We start from the raw sequence: 15,995 nt of genomic DNA, 5'->3' as shown, positions 1-15,995 counted from the left end.
TGATGAAATAATGTAAAGGAGGGCGTGAAAAACACTCCAGACAGGTTTTCTTCGAAAAAAAAATCATCATGAATTTTGGCGCAAAAAAAACGCCTTACTATACTATGTCGAAAAAAAATGCCATTTTTCAAACATGTTGTAAAAACGTGCCATATGATGAAATAATGTAAAGGAGGGCGTAAAAAACACTCCAGAAAGGTTTTCTTTGAAAAAAAATCATCATGAATTTTGGCGCCAAAAAAACGCCTTACTATACTATGTCGAAAAAAAATGCCATTTTTCAAACATGTTGTAAAAACGTGCCATATGATGAAATAATGTAAAGGAGGGCGTGAAAAACACTCCAGAAAGGTTTTCTTTGAAAAAAAAATCATCATGAATTTTGGCGCCAAAAAAAACGCCTTACTATACTATGTCGAAAAAAAATGCCATTTTTCAAACATGTTGTAAAAACGTGCCATATGATGAAATAATGTAAAGGAGGGCGTGAAAAACACTCCAGAAAGGTTTTCTTTGAAAAAAAAATCATCATGAATTTTGGCGCAAAAAAAACGCCTTACTATACTATGTCGAAAAAAAATGCCATTTTTCAAACATGTTGTAAAAACGTGCCATATGATGAAATAATGTAAAGGAGGGCGTGAAAAACACTCCAGAAAGGTTTTCTGTGAAAAAGAAATCATCATGAATTTTGGCGCCAAAAAAACGCCTTACTATACTATGTCGAAAAAAAATGCCATTTTTCAGACATGTTGTAAAAACGTGCCATATGATGAAATAATGTAAAGGAGGGCGTGAAAAACACTCCAGAAAGGTTTTCTTTGAAAAAAAAATCATCATGAATTTTGGCGCCAAAAAAAACGCCTTACTATACTATGTCGAAAAAAAATGCCATTTTTCAGACATGTTGTAAAAACGTGCCATATGATGAAATAATGTAAAGGAGGGCGTGAAAAACACTCCAGAAAGGTTTTCTTTGAAAAAAAAATCATCATGAATTTTGGCGCCAAAAAAACGCCTTACTATACTATGTCGAAAAAAAATGCCATTTTTCAAACATGTTGTAAAAACGTGCCATATGATGAAATAATGTAAAGGAGGGCGTGAAAAACACTCCAGAAAGGTTTTCTTTGAAAAAAAAATCATCATGAATTTTGGCGCCAAAAAAAACGCCTTACTATACTATGTCGAAAAAAAATGCCATTTTTCAAACATGTTGTAAAAACGTGCCATATGATGAAATAATGTAAAGGAGGGCGTGAAAAACACTCCAGAAAGGTTTTCTGTGAAAACGAAATCATCATGAATTTTGGCGCCAAAAAAAACGCCTTACTATACTATGTCGAAAAAAAATGCCATTTTTCAAACATGTTGTAAAAACGTGCCATATGATGAAATAATGTAAAGGAGGGCGTGAAAAACACTCCAGAAAGGTTTTCTTTGAAAAAAAAAATCATCATGAATTTTGGCGCCAAAAAAAACGCCTTACTATACGATGTCGAAAAAAAATGCCATTTTTCAAACATGTTGTAAAAACGTGCCATATGATGAAATAATGTAAAGGAGGGCGTGAAAAACACTCCAGAAAGGTTTTCTGTGAAAAAAAAATCATCATGAATTTTGGTGCAAAAAAAACGCCTTGCTATACTATGTCGAAAAAAAATGCCATTTTTCAAACATGTTGTAAAAACGTGCCATATGATGAAATAATGTAAAGGAGGCCGTGAAAAACACTCCAGAAAGGTTTTCTTTGAAAAAAAAATCATCATGAATTTTGGTGCAAAAAAAACGCCTTGCTATACTATGTCGAAAAAAAATGCCATTTTTCAAACATGTTGTAAAAACGTGCCATATGATGAAATAATGTAAAGGAGGGCGTGAAAAACACTCCAGACAGGTTTTCTGTGAAAAAAAAATCATCATGAATTTTGGTGCAAAAAAAACGCCTTACTATACTATGTCGAAAAAAAATGCCATTTTTCAAACATGTTGTAAAAACGTGCCATATGATGAAATAATGTAAAGGAGGCCATGAAAAACACTCCAGAAAGGTTTTCTGTGAAAAAAGAAATCATCATGAATTTTGGCGCAAAAAAAACGCCTTGCTATACTATGTCGAAAAAAAATGCCATTTTTCAAACATGTTGTAAAAACGTGCCATATGATGAAATAATGTAAAGGAGGGGCGTGAAAAACACTCCAGAAAGGTTTTCTGTGAAAAAAAAATCATCATGAATTTTGGTGCAAAAAAAACGCCTTGCTATACTATGTCGAAAAAAAATGCGATTTTTCAAACATGTTGTAAAAACGTGCCATATGATGACATAATGTAAAGGAGGCCGTGAAAAACACTCCAGAAAGGTTTTCTTCGAAAAAAAAATCATCATGAATTTTGGCACCAAAAAAACGCCTTACTATACTATGTCGAAAAAAAAATGCCATTTTTCAAACATGTTGTAAAAACGTGCCATATGATGAAATAATGTAAAGGAGGCCGTGAAAAACACTCCAGAAAGGTTTTCTTTGAAAAAAAAATCATCATGAATTTTGGCGCCAAAAAAACGCCTTACTATACTATGTCGAAAAAAAATGTCATTTTTCAAACATGTTGTAAAAACGTGCCATATGATGAAATAATGTAAAGGAGGGCGTGAAAAACACTCCAGAAAGGTTTTCTTTGAAAAAAAAATCATCATGAATTTTGGCGCCAAAAAAACGCCTTACTATACTATGTCGAAAAAAAATGCCATTTTTCAAACATGTTGTAAAAACGTGCCATATGATGAAATAATGTAAAGGAGGGCCGTGAAAAACACTCCAGAAAGGTTTTCTTTGAAAAAAAAATCATCATGAATTTTGGCGCAAAAAAAAACGCCTTACTATACTATGTCGAAAAAAAATGCCATTTTTCAAACATGTTGTAAAAACGTGCCATATGATGAAATAATGTAAAGGAGGCCGTGAAAAACACTCCAGAAAGGTTTTCTTTGAAAAAGAAATCATCATGAATTTTGGCGCAAAAAAAACGCCTTGCTATACTATGTCGAAAAAAAATGCCGATTTTTCAAACATGTTGTAAAAACGTGCCATATGATGAAATAATGTAAAGGAGGGCGTGAAAAACACTCCAGAAAGGTTTTCTTTGAAAAAAAAATCATCATGAATTTTGGTGCAAAAAAAACGCCTTGCTATACTATGTCGAAAAAAAATGCGATTTTTCAAACATGTTGTAAAAACGTGCCATATGATGAAATAATGTAAAGGAGGCCGTGAAAAACACTCCAGAAAGGTTTTCTTCGAAAAAAAATCATCATGAATTTTGGTGCAAAAAAAACGCCTTACTATACTATGTCGAAAAAAAATGCCATTTTTCAAACATGTTGTAAAAACGTGCCATATGATGAAATAATGTAAAGGAGGCCGTGAAAAACACTCCAGAAAGGTTTTCTATGAAAAAAAAAGTCATCATGAATTTTGGCGCAAAAAAACGCCATAGTATACTATGTCGAAAAATGTCATTTTTCAAACATGTTGTAAAAACGTGCCATATGATGAAATAATGTAAAGGAGGGCGTGAAAAACACTCCAGAAAGGTTTTCTTTGAAAAAAAAAATCATCGTGAATTTTGGCGCCAAAAAAACGCCTTACTATACTATGTCAAAAAAAAATGCCATTTTTCAAACATGTTGTAAAAAATGCCATATGATGAAATAATGTAAAAGAGGGCGTGAAAAACACTCCAGAAGGGCGCCCGTATAGCTCAACGCGTTGAGCGGGTGATCCATGTACAGGGGCTGGTCCCCGAAGCAGCTGGCCCGGGTTCGATTCCCGCTCACGGCCCTTTGCTGCATGTCTTCCCCCGACTCTTCTCCCTTGTTTCCTGTCTCTCTCTCACTGCGCCTATCTAATAAAGGCCAAAAAAAATAACTTTAAAAAAAAAAAAAAAAAAAACACTTCAGAAAGGTTTTCCTTGAAAAAAAATCATCATGAATTTTGGCGCAAAAAAATGCCTTACTATACTATGTCGAAAAAAAATGCCATTTTTCAAACATGTTGTAAAAACGTGCCATATGATGAAATAATGTAAAGGAGGCCGTGAAAAACACTCCAGAAAGGTTTTCTTTGAAAAAAAAATCATCATGAATTTTGGCACAAAAAAAACGCCTTACTATACTATGTCGAACAAAAATGCCATTTTTCAAACATGTTGTAAAAACGTGCCATATGATGAAATAATGTAAAGGAGGCCGTGAAAAACACTCCAGAAAGGTTTTCTTTGAAAAAAAAATCATCATGAATTTTGGCACAAAAAAAACGCCTTACTATACTATGTCGAAAAAAAATGCCATTTTTCAAACATGTTGTAAAAACGCGCCATATGATGAAATAATGTAAAGGAGGCCGTGAAAAACACTCCAGAAAGGTTTTCTTTGAAAAAAAAAATCATCATGAATTTTGGCGCAAAAAACGCCTTACTATACTATGTCAAAAAAAAATGCGATTTTTCAACATGTTGTAAAAACGTGCCATATGATGAAATAATGTAAAGCGGGGCGTGAAAAACACTCCAGAAAGGTTTTCTATGAAAAAAAAGTCATCGTGAATTTTGGCGCCAAAAAAACGCCTTACTATACTATGTCGAAAAAAAATGTCATTTTTCAAACATGTTGTAAAAACGTGCCATATGATGAAATAATGTAAAGGAGGGCGTGAAAAACACTCCAGAAAGGTTTTCTTAGAAAAAAAAATCGTCATGAATTTATGCGCAAAAAAAACGCCTTACTATACTAGGTCGAAAAAAAATGCCATTTTTCAAACATGTTGTAAAAACGTGCCATATGATGACATAATGTAAAGGAGGGTGTGAAAAACACTCCAGAAAGGTTTTCTTTGAAAAAAAAATCATCATGAATTTTGGCGCAAAAAAAATGCCTTACTATACTATGTCGAAAAAAAATGTGCATTTTTCAAACATGTTGTAAAAACGTGCCATATGATGAAATAATGTAAAGGAGGCCGTGAAAAACACTCCAGAAAGGTTTTCTTTGAAAAAAAAATCATCATGAATTTTGGCGCAAAAAAAACGCCTTACTATACTATGTCGAAAAAAAATGCCATTTTTCAAACATGTTGTAAAAACGCGCCATATGATGAAATAATGTAAAGGAGGGCGTGAAAAACACTCCAGAAAGGTTTTCTGTGAAAAAAAAATCGTCATGAATTTATGCGTAAAAAAAACGCCTTACTATACTATGTCGAAAAAAAATGCCATTTTTCAAACATGTTGTAAAAACGTGCCATATGATGAAATAATGTAAAGGAGGGCTTGAAAAACACTCCAGAAAGGTTTTCTTTGAAAAAAAAATCATCATGAATTTTGGCGCAAAAAAAACGCCTTACTATACTATGTCGAAAAAAAATGCCATTTTTCAAACATGTTGTAAAAACGTGCCATATGATGACATAATGTAAAGGAGGGCGTGAAAAACACTCCAGAAAGGTTTTCTTAGAAAAAAAAATCGTCATGAATTTATGCGCAAAAAAAACGCCTTACTATACTATGTCGAAAAAAAATGCCATTTTTCAAACATGTTGTAAAAACATGCCATATGATGAAATAATGTAAAAGAGGCCGTGAAAAACACTCCAGAAAGGTTTTCTTTGAAAAAAAAATCATCATGAATTTTGGCGCAAAAAAACGCCTTACTATACTATGTCAAAAAAAAATGCGATTTTTCAACATGTTGTAAAAACGTGCCATATGATGAAATAATGTAAAGGAGGCCCTCAAAAACACTATTGTAAGGCTGTTGTTGAAAAAAAAAATCACGAATTTTGGCGCAAAAAAATGCCATAGTATACTATACTAATCTTGGAAAAATGTCAGTTTAGTATGTCGTCCGAAATCTCGCAAAAACGTCATAGTTTAGTATGTCGTCCAAAATGTTACCAAAATGTCATAATTTAGTATGTCGTCCGAAATCGCGCAAATATGTCTTAGTCTAAAATGTCATCTGAAATCTTGAAAAAATGTCATCGTTTAGTATGTCGTCCGAAATCCCCCAAATATGTTTTAGTCTAGAATGTTGTCCAAAATGTCACCAAAACATCATAGTTTTGTACGTTTTTTGGGTTGTTTTTTTCAATTTCTGGCTGATAAATGGTGTAATTTTAGTATTTTTTTAAAATATAAAATAACGTTTGAATTCACCAGTATGTTTAAGGGTGCAGACGTTTAAAATACATTAGCTTTGACAAGAATCATTTTCACCATTTTTTATTTTATTTACTATAAAATTAAAGACAGAAGACATTTACAGATTCTGTACATCAGTGAAATGATTTCTTCAAGAATCTTATCAGCTTAAGATCAAGGCAGCTCAGGTTAATGCGACATTCAGTGCTTTCAGGAACCAGTTTTAATCACAAGTGCTGCATAAAAAGACATTTTAAGTCAAATAAAATGTGCTGAGGTTCTGGTTTGCTGATAGAAATGTTAATGTCAGTGGAGTGGTGATGGCAGCTTTGGTATGGAGGAGGTTCCAGTGTGATGACTGGCTGTTTGCATGTGAAATGTTTGTCTTCCCAGTAAGTGAACTGGTTTTATTCATTAGTGTGTGTTCCAAGCCAGCGTGAGCAGAGAATGAGGCGGAGCAGTGGAGGGGAGGAAACCCACAGCAGGATCCCAGACCTCAAACTGGATCTCTGACAGAGACCTGAAGACACAATAACACACTTCAGTAGTTAGATATTTTAATTAATAGATGCTTTATTAAGTCGAAGTATCCTTCACACTGTAAAAAATGATTTAAAAAAAAAAAGTTTTTAGCTGCAATTTCTTTTAAGCCTTATTATGTATGTATGTTTACATGTATCTATGTGTGTATACAATGTGTACTAAACTCCACTACATCATGCAGGTGGTTTTAATATTGTGTATTTCCATCCTGTTTTACTGTTGGGTACCTGTTGAGAATGATGAGAACCACTGATCCGTCTGTCCTGATGAACGCTGTGAACTCCAGGTCTGTTTCTGTGCTGGCCGACACTCCGACTCTCTGAGATCCTTCCAACAGGAACTTACTGTGGAAATGGTCACGTGTTTTAATAAATTCTCATGTTTTACTAATGAAGCAGGTGTAACATCAGATACCTGAAGTGGGCCATGCTGTAGAAGGTGGGCTGTTTGTAGAAGACGTCTCTCTTTGAATCCACTATAACCGGACTGTCCACGAAGTTCTTCACCCAGTTTGGTCCGCCGGTCTGGTCCAGGGCCAAGTTCCAGTCAGTCCAGCCCACCACGTGATGGTTCAGGTCCTGAAACACAGAATCAGAAAATTGAACAGTCAGATGTCTGTTATCAGATTGATATCTTTGTGGTGAAGTCATATTGTAGTATTATCCAAAATTAAAAAATAAAAATAACTTTTTCTGTGTTTGTGTTGTGATGCATTACTTTGCAAAAACGTCATAGTTTAGTATATCGTCCAAAATGTCACCAAAAATTTCATAGTTTCGTATGTCTTCCGAAATCTTGTAAAAGCTAGATGTCGTATTCTTAACAAATACTTCTCTTAAAAATACTTAAAAATACTTCTCAATACTACAAAATATTTCTTTATGCTATAAAATACTTCTTTACACTATAAAATATTTCTTTACACAATAAAATATTTCTTAACACAATAAAAAACACATAAAGGACCTCAACACTATTAAAAAAAAGTCTTAACACAATCGAATAATAATAAATTATGCCTTAAAACAATAAAAAAAGGTCTTATCACTATAAAATATGTCTCAACACTATAAAATACGTATTACCACTGTAAAATACTTCTTAAAACAGTTTAAAAACAGGCTCTTAACACTATAAAAATACATGCTAACACTATAAATCCAGTGAATCTGCAGTCTGAATGCAGTCATGGAAAATGTATAAATGGAAACAGTTCAGTTTCCCTGAGAGTTGGTGAAGAAAGAAGAAACTAAACACCAGCTCCAGGTTCCAGCTTGTTTTAAAGGCCTGCATGCAGTTTTATAGAGTTAAGCCTGTAAACATGCAGCTAACTCACCTGGATGATGTCATCATACAGCAGCTGATCTCACCTGGATGATGTCGTGAGCGTACTGTTCAGCTCGGTCCCAGCTCCCCAGCTTCACCCCTCGGTCCAGAGGCCTCCAGCCAGCGCAGGCCTCGGTAGCGAACAGGTAATATTCTGGATAAAGGCTGTGGGTGACGCCCAGACTGATGTCGGCCGGAACCACACCGTCCAGGTACCAGTGGACCGCAACACCGTGGATGTAGCGACCCGCATGGATGTCACTCAGGACCTGGATAAGAAACAACTAGAGTTCAAATACCATAAAGTGAATGTGAAAAACGAGTATCTGCAGGTATTTAGAAGTTGTTTTTAGTTAGTTATGTTTCTGCTTGTCCATATCAGCAGCTGCAGTCAAATTACTAGCGTCAAGTGACTTTCTGATTTGTTCAAGTCAATGATTTACTTTTTCAGATCTTTAATGAGCTCCTCAGACTTTCATACTGTGGTGTTTGTGTCTAATGATGGATCAAATGAATTCTATTTAAATTTGCTCTGAGGAGTCACCAGCTGTAGTCGACTGTAATCACTCTCGAGGGGTTAAGAGGTCGTGAAACTAAGAAAAGTATCTTCAAGGAACTGACTAGTTCCAATCAATGATTTGCTTTTTCAGATCTTTGCTGAACTCAGACTTTCCTACTGTGGTGTTTGTGTGTAACGATTGATCTAACTGACCCTACTTAAATTGGCTCAAAGGAGTCAGCAGCTGTAGTCCATTATTATCAGTCACACGAAATTTTTCATATCTTTAATGAACTCCTCAGACTTTCCCACTGTAGTGTTTGAGTCTAATGAGTGGATCTAATGGGTTCAATTTAAATCGGCTCAGCAGAGTCAGCAGCTGTAGTCGATTATTATCACTTGCAAGAAGTTAAGAGGTCTTCAAGTGACTTTATGACTTGTTCCAATCAATGATTTGCTTTTTTCAGATCTTTCCTGAGCTCCTCAGACTTTCTTCTTGTATCAAACGGGTTCCATTTAAATTAGCTCAGAAGAGTCAGCAGCTTTAGTCAACTGTAATCACTCACGAGAAGCTAAAAGGTCATGAAACTAAAAAAATATTCCTTCAAGCTACTTTCTGACTTGTTCCAATCAATGATTTGCTCTTTCTTATCTTTAATGAGCTCCTCAGACTTTCTTACTGTGGTGTTTGAGTCTAGTGAGTGAATTAAATGGGTTCTATTTAAATCTGGAGGAGTCAGCAAAAATCTTTGGAGTTAGTCTGAGGAGTCAGATCTTTGCTGAACTCCTCAGACTTTCTTTTTGTATCAAATGGGTTCTATTTAAATTTGCTATGAGGAGTCAGCAGCTGTCGATTATCATCACTCACGATAAATTTTTCATATCTTTGCTTAGCTCCTCAAACTTCCCCACTGTAGTGTTTGAGTCTAATGAGTGGATCAAATGGGTTCTATTTAAATTTGTTGAGAGGAGTCAGCAGCTGTAGTCGATTGTAATACCTCATGAGAAGTTAAGAGGCCATTAGAGCCAAGAAAATCTGATTAATACAGCTTTATACATCATCAAACAGATAATTTAAGTTGGTGTATGTATATTTTTGACCCAGCAGATTTTGTTGTATTTCCAGGAAACCTTTAATCAATCTATCAAAGAACCAAAATACATGATTGTTTCTTTTTGACAAAGATTCATGCATTTCAGTGATTCCATTCCATCCAGTAAATATTGTTGAAATTATATAATTTTAACAATATTAACTGTTGTGTTCATCTGTTTTTACAGTTTATATTAGAGCATTTTTAGGATATACTACAGACATTATTTTAGGTTTTCTACATTAGCTGAACACTCTGACCTTACAACGTGTTCTTTACTATGTTGTTTGCTAATTTGTAATATAATATATTGAATGACAGAGTTTCTATTTTCTGATTTATGTAGAGTTTCCTGCTCTCTTCTCTGCGGTAAAATAAACTTTTCCCCGTCCTCCCCGCGGCGTCCTTGAACTCACCACTTTGGCCCAGTGGGGCAGCAGCAGGCGGTTGTCATCCAGGATCAGGACGTGGGTTCTGGGGAAGGACGAGGCGTGGAGAGCCGGGCCCAGATCCAGAGACACCCAGTCCCTCTGCTCCTCAGCGGTGAAGCCCAGAGCCTGGAAACTGTAGCGACAGCAACACAAGCCTCAGTAAATAATGTAGAATCATCTAAAGCAGGGGTGTCAAACTCATCTTAGTTCAGGGGCCACATTCAGCCCAATCTGATCTGAAATAGGCTGAACCAGTGAAATCAGAGCATCATGACCAATAAATAACCACAATGCCACATTTTTCTTTGTTTTAGTCCAAAAAGTACATTCTGAAAATGTTCACATTTAAGGAATTATCTTTTTACAAAACATCATGAACAACCTCAAATTTCTTAAGAAAAATAAGTTCAATTTCAACACCGTTCAGCCTCAGTTCATCATTTACACATTAAAACTTACAGATCACAGAGTGTCGACAAAGGAACAAAACATTTAGTCACAGCTATCTGGAACTGTGAACTGGAATTTAACAATATAGTATTTTACTTTATGATCACAATGACAAAAGTCACCCTAAAAAAAAGCAAAAAACAACAAAAACAAGACAAAATATTATAAAAATGAGACACAAAGTGACAAAAAAATGAGACAAACAAAAGAAAACAAAAACAGAGACAAAAAATTTGACAAAAAGGTTTCAAAGCAACAAAAAAAGGAAAACACAAGTGAGAAGAAAACTAAATGACAAAAACGACACACGAAACAGCGAATAAAACCAAAAACACAAGCAAGACAAAAAGGAAACACAAAACGACAAAAATGAGAAAACAACAAAAACATGACACAAACAACAAAAGTCAGACAAAAACAAGACAAAATATTACAAAAATGAGACACAAAATGACAAAAACGAGAAACAGAATGAAAAAAATGAGACAAATGACACGAAACAAAACAAAAACAGACAAAAAATTTGACAAAAAGGTTTCGAAGCAACAAAAAAAGGACAACACAGGTGAGAAAAAAACACAAAACGATAAAAATAAGACAAAAAACACAAGCGAGACAAAAAGGAAACACAAAATGACTAAAATGTGAGACAAACAACAAAAGTCAGACAAAAAAAGACAAAAACAAGACAAAACATTACAAAAATGAGACACAAAACGACAAAAGAACAATGAGCAATCTAGTATTTTACTTTCTGATCAAAACAACTTGTCATGGTCTAGGAATTATTTTCAATTTACAGTTTTACTAATTTACAATCTGCAGTTAATGTCTTCACTGTAATGTTTACACTTTGAGGACTGGATTGGACCCTCTGGGGGGCCGGTTTTGGCCCGCGGGCCTCATGTTCGACACCCCTGATCTAAAGAATCACGAGAGGAGATGGATGAGTAAACACCTGTAGTTGGTCATCTGTCCAGCAGAGGGCTCGTTTCCTGTCGTCACGGCCCAGAAGCTCAGGTTGTGTTTGGAATATTCCTCCAGGAACCTGAGAGCGAACATTTACATTTTCAGTTTCTCCGGTTTTAATCTGTGATTCTACCGCAGAGGTGAAGCTGCTGGTCTCACCTGACGTAGTACCGAGCCCAAGCTTTGTGCTCTTTGCCCCCCGGCTGCCCCTTCAGAGAACCTTTTCCTGTCAGGGCACCGTTGGTCTTCATCCAGGCGGGGGCGCTCCAGGCACTGGCCAGCAGCGACAGACGACCAGGAGATAAAGCCTGGGCTCTCTGCAGGAGAGGAATCTGAGGGAAGACCAAACCACACGTTTTATTAAAATGTAAGAAAAATATGTACATGTGGCTCATTCTAGAATTGGAGGATATTTTACGTCCCACCCATCAAATTTCTAATAATCCAGGTACTAAATACTACAACATGCAGTTGTTGTGTTAATGTTCTTGTCCTGAGACCAAATCTAAAAAAAAAAACTAGGAGAAAAGAATGTTTGAAGACATTTTTAAAATACCAAATAAGTCTGGAGTTTCCCCTAAAATGACATTTTTCTCTTGTCCCACCCCCCTGATGACCAAACTGAATCTCTAATAAAACAGTTAAAATGAAATTTAAATCTCATTTTTTTGGTTTTATTTCTTTCATTGATGTCTCTTGTAATTGTGGGAACATTTTTTTAATCGACATAATATTTAAATAATAATTATACATGTAATGTATGTCCCACAACAACCCTGTTGATGACGTTTTTGTCATTCTGTGACTTGTTTTTGATATTTTCCGTCTTGTTTTTGTCATTTTCTGCCATTTTGTGCTCCGTTTTTGCTGTTTTCTGTCTCGTTTTTGTCATTTTCTGCCTCGTTTTTGTCGTTTTCTGTGTTGTTTTTGTCATTTTCTCTTGTTTTTGTGATTTTTCTGCCTTGTTTTTGTCGTTTTCTGTCTTGTTTTTGTCATTTTCTCTTGTTTTTGTGATTTTCTGCCTTGTTTTTGTCATTTTCTGTCTTGTTTTTGTCATTTGCTGTCTCATTTTGTCTTTTATATCTCGTTTTTTGTCATCATCATCATCCAACAGTTTTCCTAAAGAATGTGTAGAGCAAAGCTATGTCCTCTCTTCTATTTTTCATATTTCCATGCCATCGTCAGCCTTGATTGAATGTCTCCCTCTACCTCATATTATCAGGATCAGACTAATTCTTTGGACTGTTTTCCATCAGTCAGTTTGTCCTCTTGGTCAGCAGTAACAGCAGCTAAATATCTAGCTTCTACTGCTGAGAAAAAGATCACATTAGCATGGATTAGCAACCCTGTTACTGTGATTAGAGTAGAGTTAGCAAACAACACAGAAAACATGGAATAAAAATGCTACCATTGATGTGGAAGCTGAGCCAATCAAGCCTTTGATAGTTTATTCCCTATTATTGATCAATATGAATATTTTAGGCTTTGTGTGTTTATTGTCTCATTTTTCTTTATGACGCTGTGGAATGTCTGCAATAAATCAAACAAAAATAAATGAATAAATCGTGTGATTTAAATTTAGGAAAAACCTGCACATTTTTATATATTTTTATGGCTGTAAATCATCATAAATCAGAATATTTCTGAGGCTCACAGCTTGAGAACCGCTGGTTTAACTGTCCGGTTTGATTTGGGCAGCGTTCCTCAGAAACAACGGAGAAATGGTGCAGTTATCGGGTTACAAACTACAGATTTCTGGACCATAATGAGCTTCCAGGGTGTAAAATGTCAGAATAAAGACAGGAACCTTCATCTGGACGTCCTCGGCTGCCAGAGTGAAGTTGTCCAGGCTGTAGTCTCCAGGTGAGTCGGCGTAGGTGTACAGACGGGTGGAGAAATCACAGCTGGCCATCGGGACACGAACCACGCTGTAGCCGATTCCTGCAGGAAGACAAACAATCAGACATCATGTTCCAGGATCTTTGTCATTTTGAGTTCTTTACATCACGTTTTAACTCATTTTGGACCAGTTTCAAGTTGGGTCTGACAGGTTGGGTTCCTTTTGGACAATTTTGAATCATTTTTGATCATTTTAAATTAATTTTAGACATGTTACAAGACAAAAAAAAAAGTGACACTTTCAAGGAGGATGAATCATTCTGGACATTAAAAAATGTAGAAATAGTCAAAATTCATGGTTAACATCTCCAACACGATGTTTACAGTGGAATAGAACACTGTGGAAATTATTAGGAGCCTTTCAAATCTGCATTTTCTCAAGAATTTGTGCCATTTTCAAACAGTATGAATCATTTTGGACATGGTAGTTTTAGTAGAAATGTACAAAATAATATATAAATAGCTAAAATTCAGTATTAATATCTCTAATACAATGTTTTACTGTCTTTTGTCCCTGATTTATGTCGTTTCCAGACAGAAGAAACCTGTTGGTCAAATAAAAACTGACTATAAATTCTAATTTTTCATGATTATGAGTAGTTTTGATAACATTTGGTACCTTCTGGGGAGAAATATTGCCTCAGCAGCTGCTCCTGTGAAGCAGCAGAAAGCGACAGGATGTTGATGGCAGCAGCGTCCGTCATGGAGCCTCCAAACCCTCGGATCTTCTGGTACTTCTGGTAGGAGACCAGAGTCAGCCTGAGACCTGGACAGAACCAGAGGAGGACAGAGAGTCTGCACCTGGAACACCACAAACACCTGTTCACCTGGACTCACCTGTTCTGATCTGACCGCCTGGACTCACCTGTCCTGCTGCTGTTATTCAGACTCACCTGTTCTGATATGTTCTGTTCTATTACTGTCACCTGGACTCACCTGTCCCGCTGCCGTTCTTCTGGACCCGCCCCTCTCCGGCCTCCATCCTGCTGCCGTCCATGCTGCTCAGGTAGGAGGAGAAGCGTCCCACCGGAGGCGGCCGGACCGAGCCGACCGAGTCGCAGTAGGTGGAGTTACACTCACAGACCACCGAGTCGTGGCCAAAGTTCCTGGAGATGCATTTACTGCTTCCTGTAGGGAGAAGAAGAAGAAGAGAAGGTGACTTTTCTGCCCAAACAGGAAGTAGAAGGTGAGTTCATCTGTTTACCTGCAGACAGGACCAGAAGGGCTGAGATAGAGAGCAGAACCAGAACCATAGAAGAAGACATATTATCTGCAGACACAGCAGAGCCAGTTATAATCTGACTGGACAACCAGGGAGCTGATAAACTGTCTCCTCACGTGTTCCTGTCACGTGATCCTGAGTCTCACCTGTAGATCCTGATGTCAGAAACTCCACAGGTAAGTTTTTCACTTCTTACTCTCAGCTGTCACCTCACTTCGGTCCAATCTGTCATTCCAGTGTTTCACTAAACTCTGCTTCCTTCACAGCTGTCATGTGACCCAGAAGAGGTCATGTGATCATAATGCAGCGTCCGGAAGCTGCCGCCAGGTGGAGCTGCGTCACCACGTATCTGGAAATACAGGAAACTGATGAACTGTTCAGAATAAAAACTTCTAATAAGTCCCTAAAATATTATTTAAAAACATTAATTTAACTGACAAATTCAGTTTAGGTTAGGATAAATCATTATTATTATAATTAAATATATTGTTAAGTAAATTATGACTCCACAATTGTTTTAAAAAACACAAATTTAACTCATAAGACAAAGTATTATGGTTATATATATATATATATATATATATATATATATATATATATATATATATTTTTTTTTTTTTTTTTTTTTTAAAAACCTATAATGCAAAAATATATTATAATTCTTATTAATATTGTTATAATAATCATTATTGTTGTTACTAGTATAACTATGTTAATGTTAATGGTAATAGTAGTAGTAGTAATAATAATAATAATAATGATAATGATAATAAAAATAAGATTGAAAACAATGTTCATCAGACTAATTTAAATATAAAGGTTAGAACCTCAGCATATTATAAAAAAAAATAGAAAATACAATATAAAAACAAATAATAATGATACCAATGTTAATAAGAATATACAAAACATTAATTTACCTAACTCAATTAAGGTTAAAATCCTATAAAATAAGTGAAAACACTAAATTACCAGACTAATTTAAGTATAAAGGTTAGAAACTGAGAATATTGTCTAAAATACAAATTAAATATAAAGGATAAAACCTGAGAATATTATATATGACCTAAGTTTATCTGACTGAATTAAATATTATGGTTAAGTCAAAGTTATGTTTTATAAAATACAATATAAAGACATAAGAAGAAAAAGGTGATGGAGAAGAAGAAAATTATATAAAATATTAATTTACCTAATTTAATAAAGGTTAACTAACATTCTATAATATTATATATAACTCAAATTTATTATTTAAAATACCAAATATAGAGGAATAGTTGCACATCAAATGTTTCGTCTTTTTTTTTTTTTTTTTACAGCAACTAAATTCAGTTCCAATTTAATAAATTATTTTAAAAACAGAATT

At 35.2% G+C, this 15,995-nt stretch overlaps 1 protein-coding gene across 1 annotated transcript; it reads right to left on the bottom strand.

Annotated features, from left to right (window-relative positions):
* Nucleotides 1–6,261: 6,261 nt before the first annotated feature.
* Nucleotides 6,262–14,912, bottom strand: gba (glucosidase, beta, acid). Its single transcript, XM_055013356.1, has 12 exons — nt 14,776–14,912; nt 14,612–14,677; nt 14,344–14,535; nt 14,027–14,173; nt 13,316–13,449; nt 11,668–11,840; nt 11,498–11,587; nt 10,075–10,222; nt 8,110–8,334; nt 7,154–7,317; nt 6,967–7,083; nt 6,262–6,716 (listed from the first exon to the last, which is right to left on the bottom strand). The coding sequence occupies exons 2-12, from the start codon at nt 14,670–14,672 to the stop codon at nt 6,611–6,613; spliced, it is 1,557 nt and encodes a 518-aa protein (XP_054869331.1). The 5' UTR covers nt 14,673–14,677; nt 14,776–14,912; the 3' UTR covers nt 6,262–6,610.
* Between the last annotated feature and the right edge of the window lie 1,083 nt (nt 14,913–15,995).

The sequence above is a fragment of the Amphiprion ocellaris genome, chromosome 9, assembly GCF_022539595.1.
Source record: "Amphiprion ocellaris isolate individual 3 ecotype Okinawa chromosome 9, ASM2253959v1, whole genome shotgun sequence".
Taxonomy (NCBI): Eukaryota; Metazoa; Chordata; class Actinopteri; family Pomacentridae; genus Amphiprion; species Amphiprion ocellaris.
The sequence above is the reverse complement of the archived record's forward strand: the minus strand, read 5'-3'. Positions and strand labels throughout refer to the sequence as shown.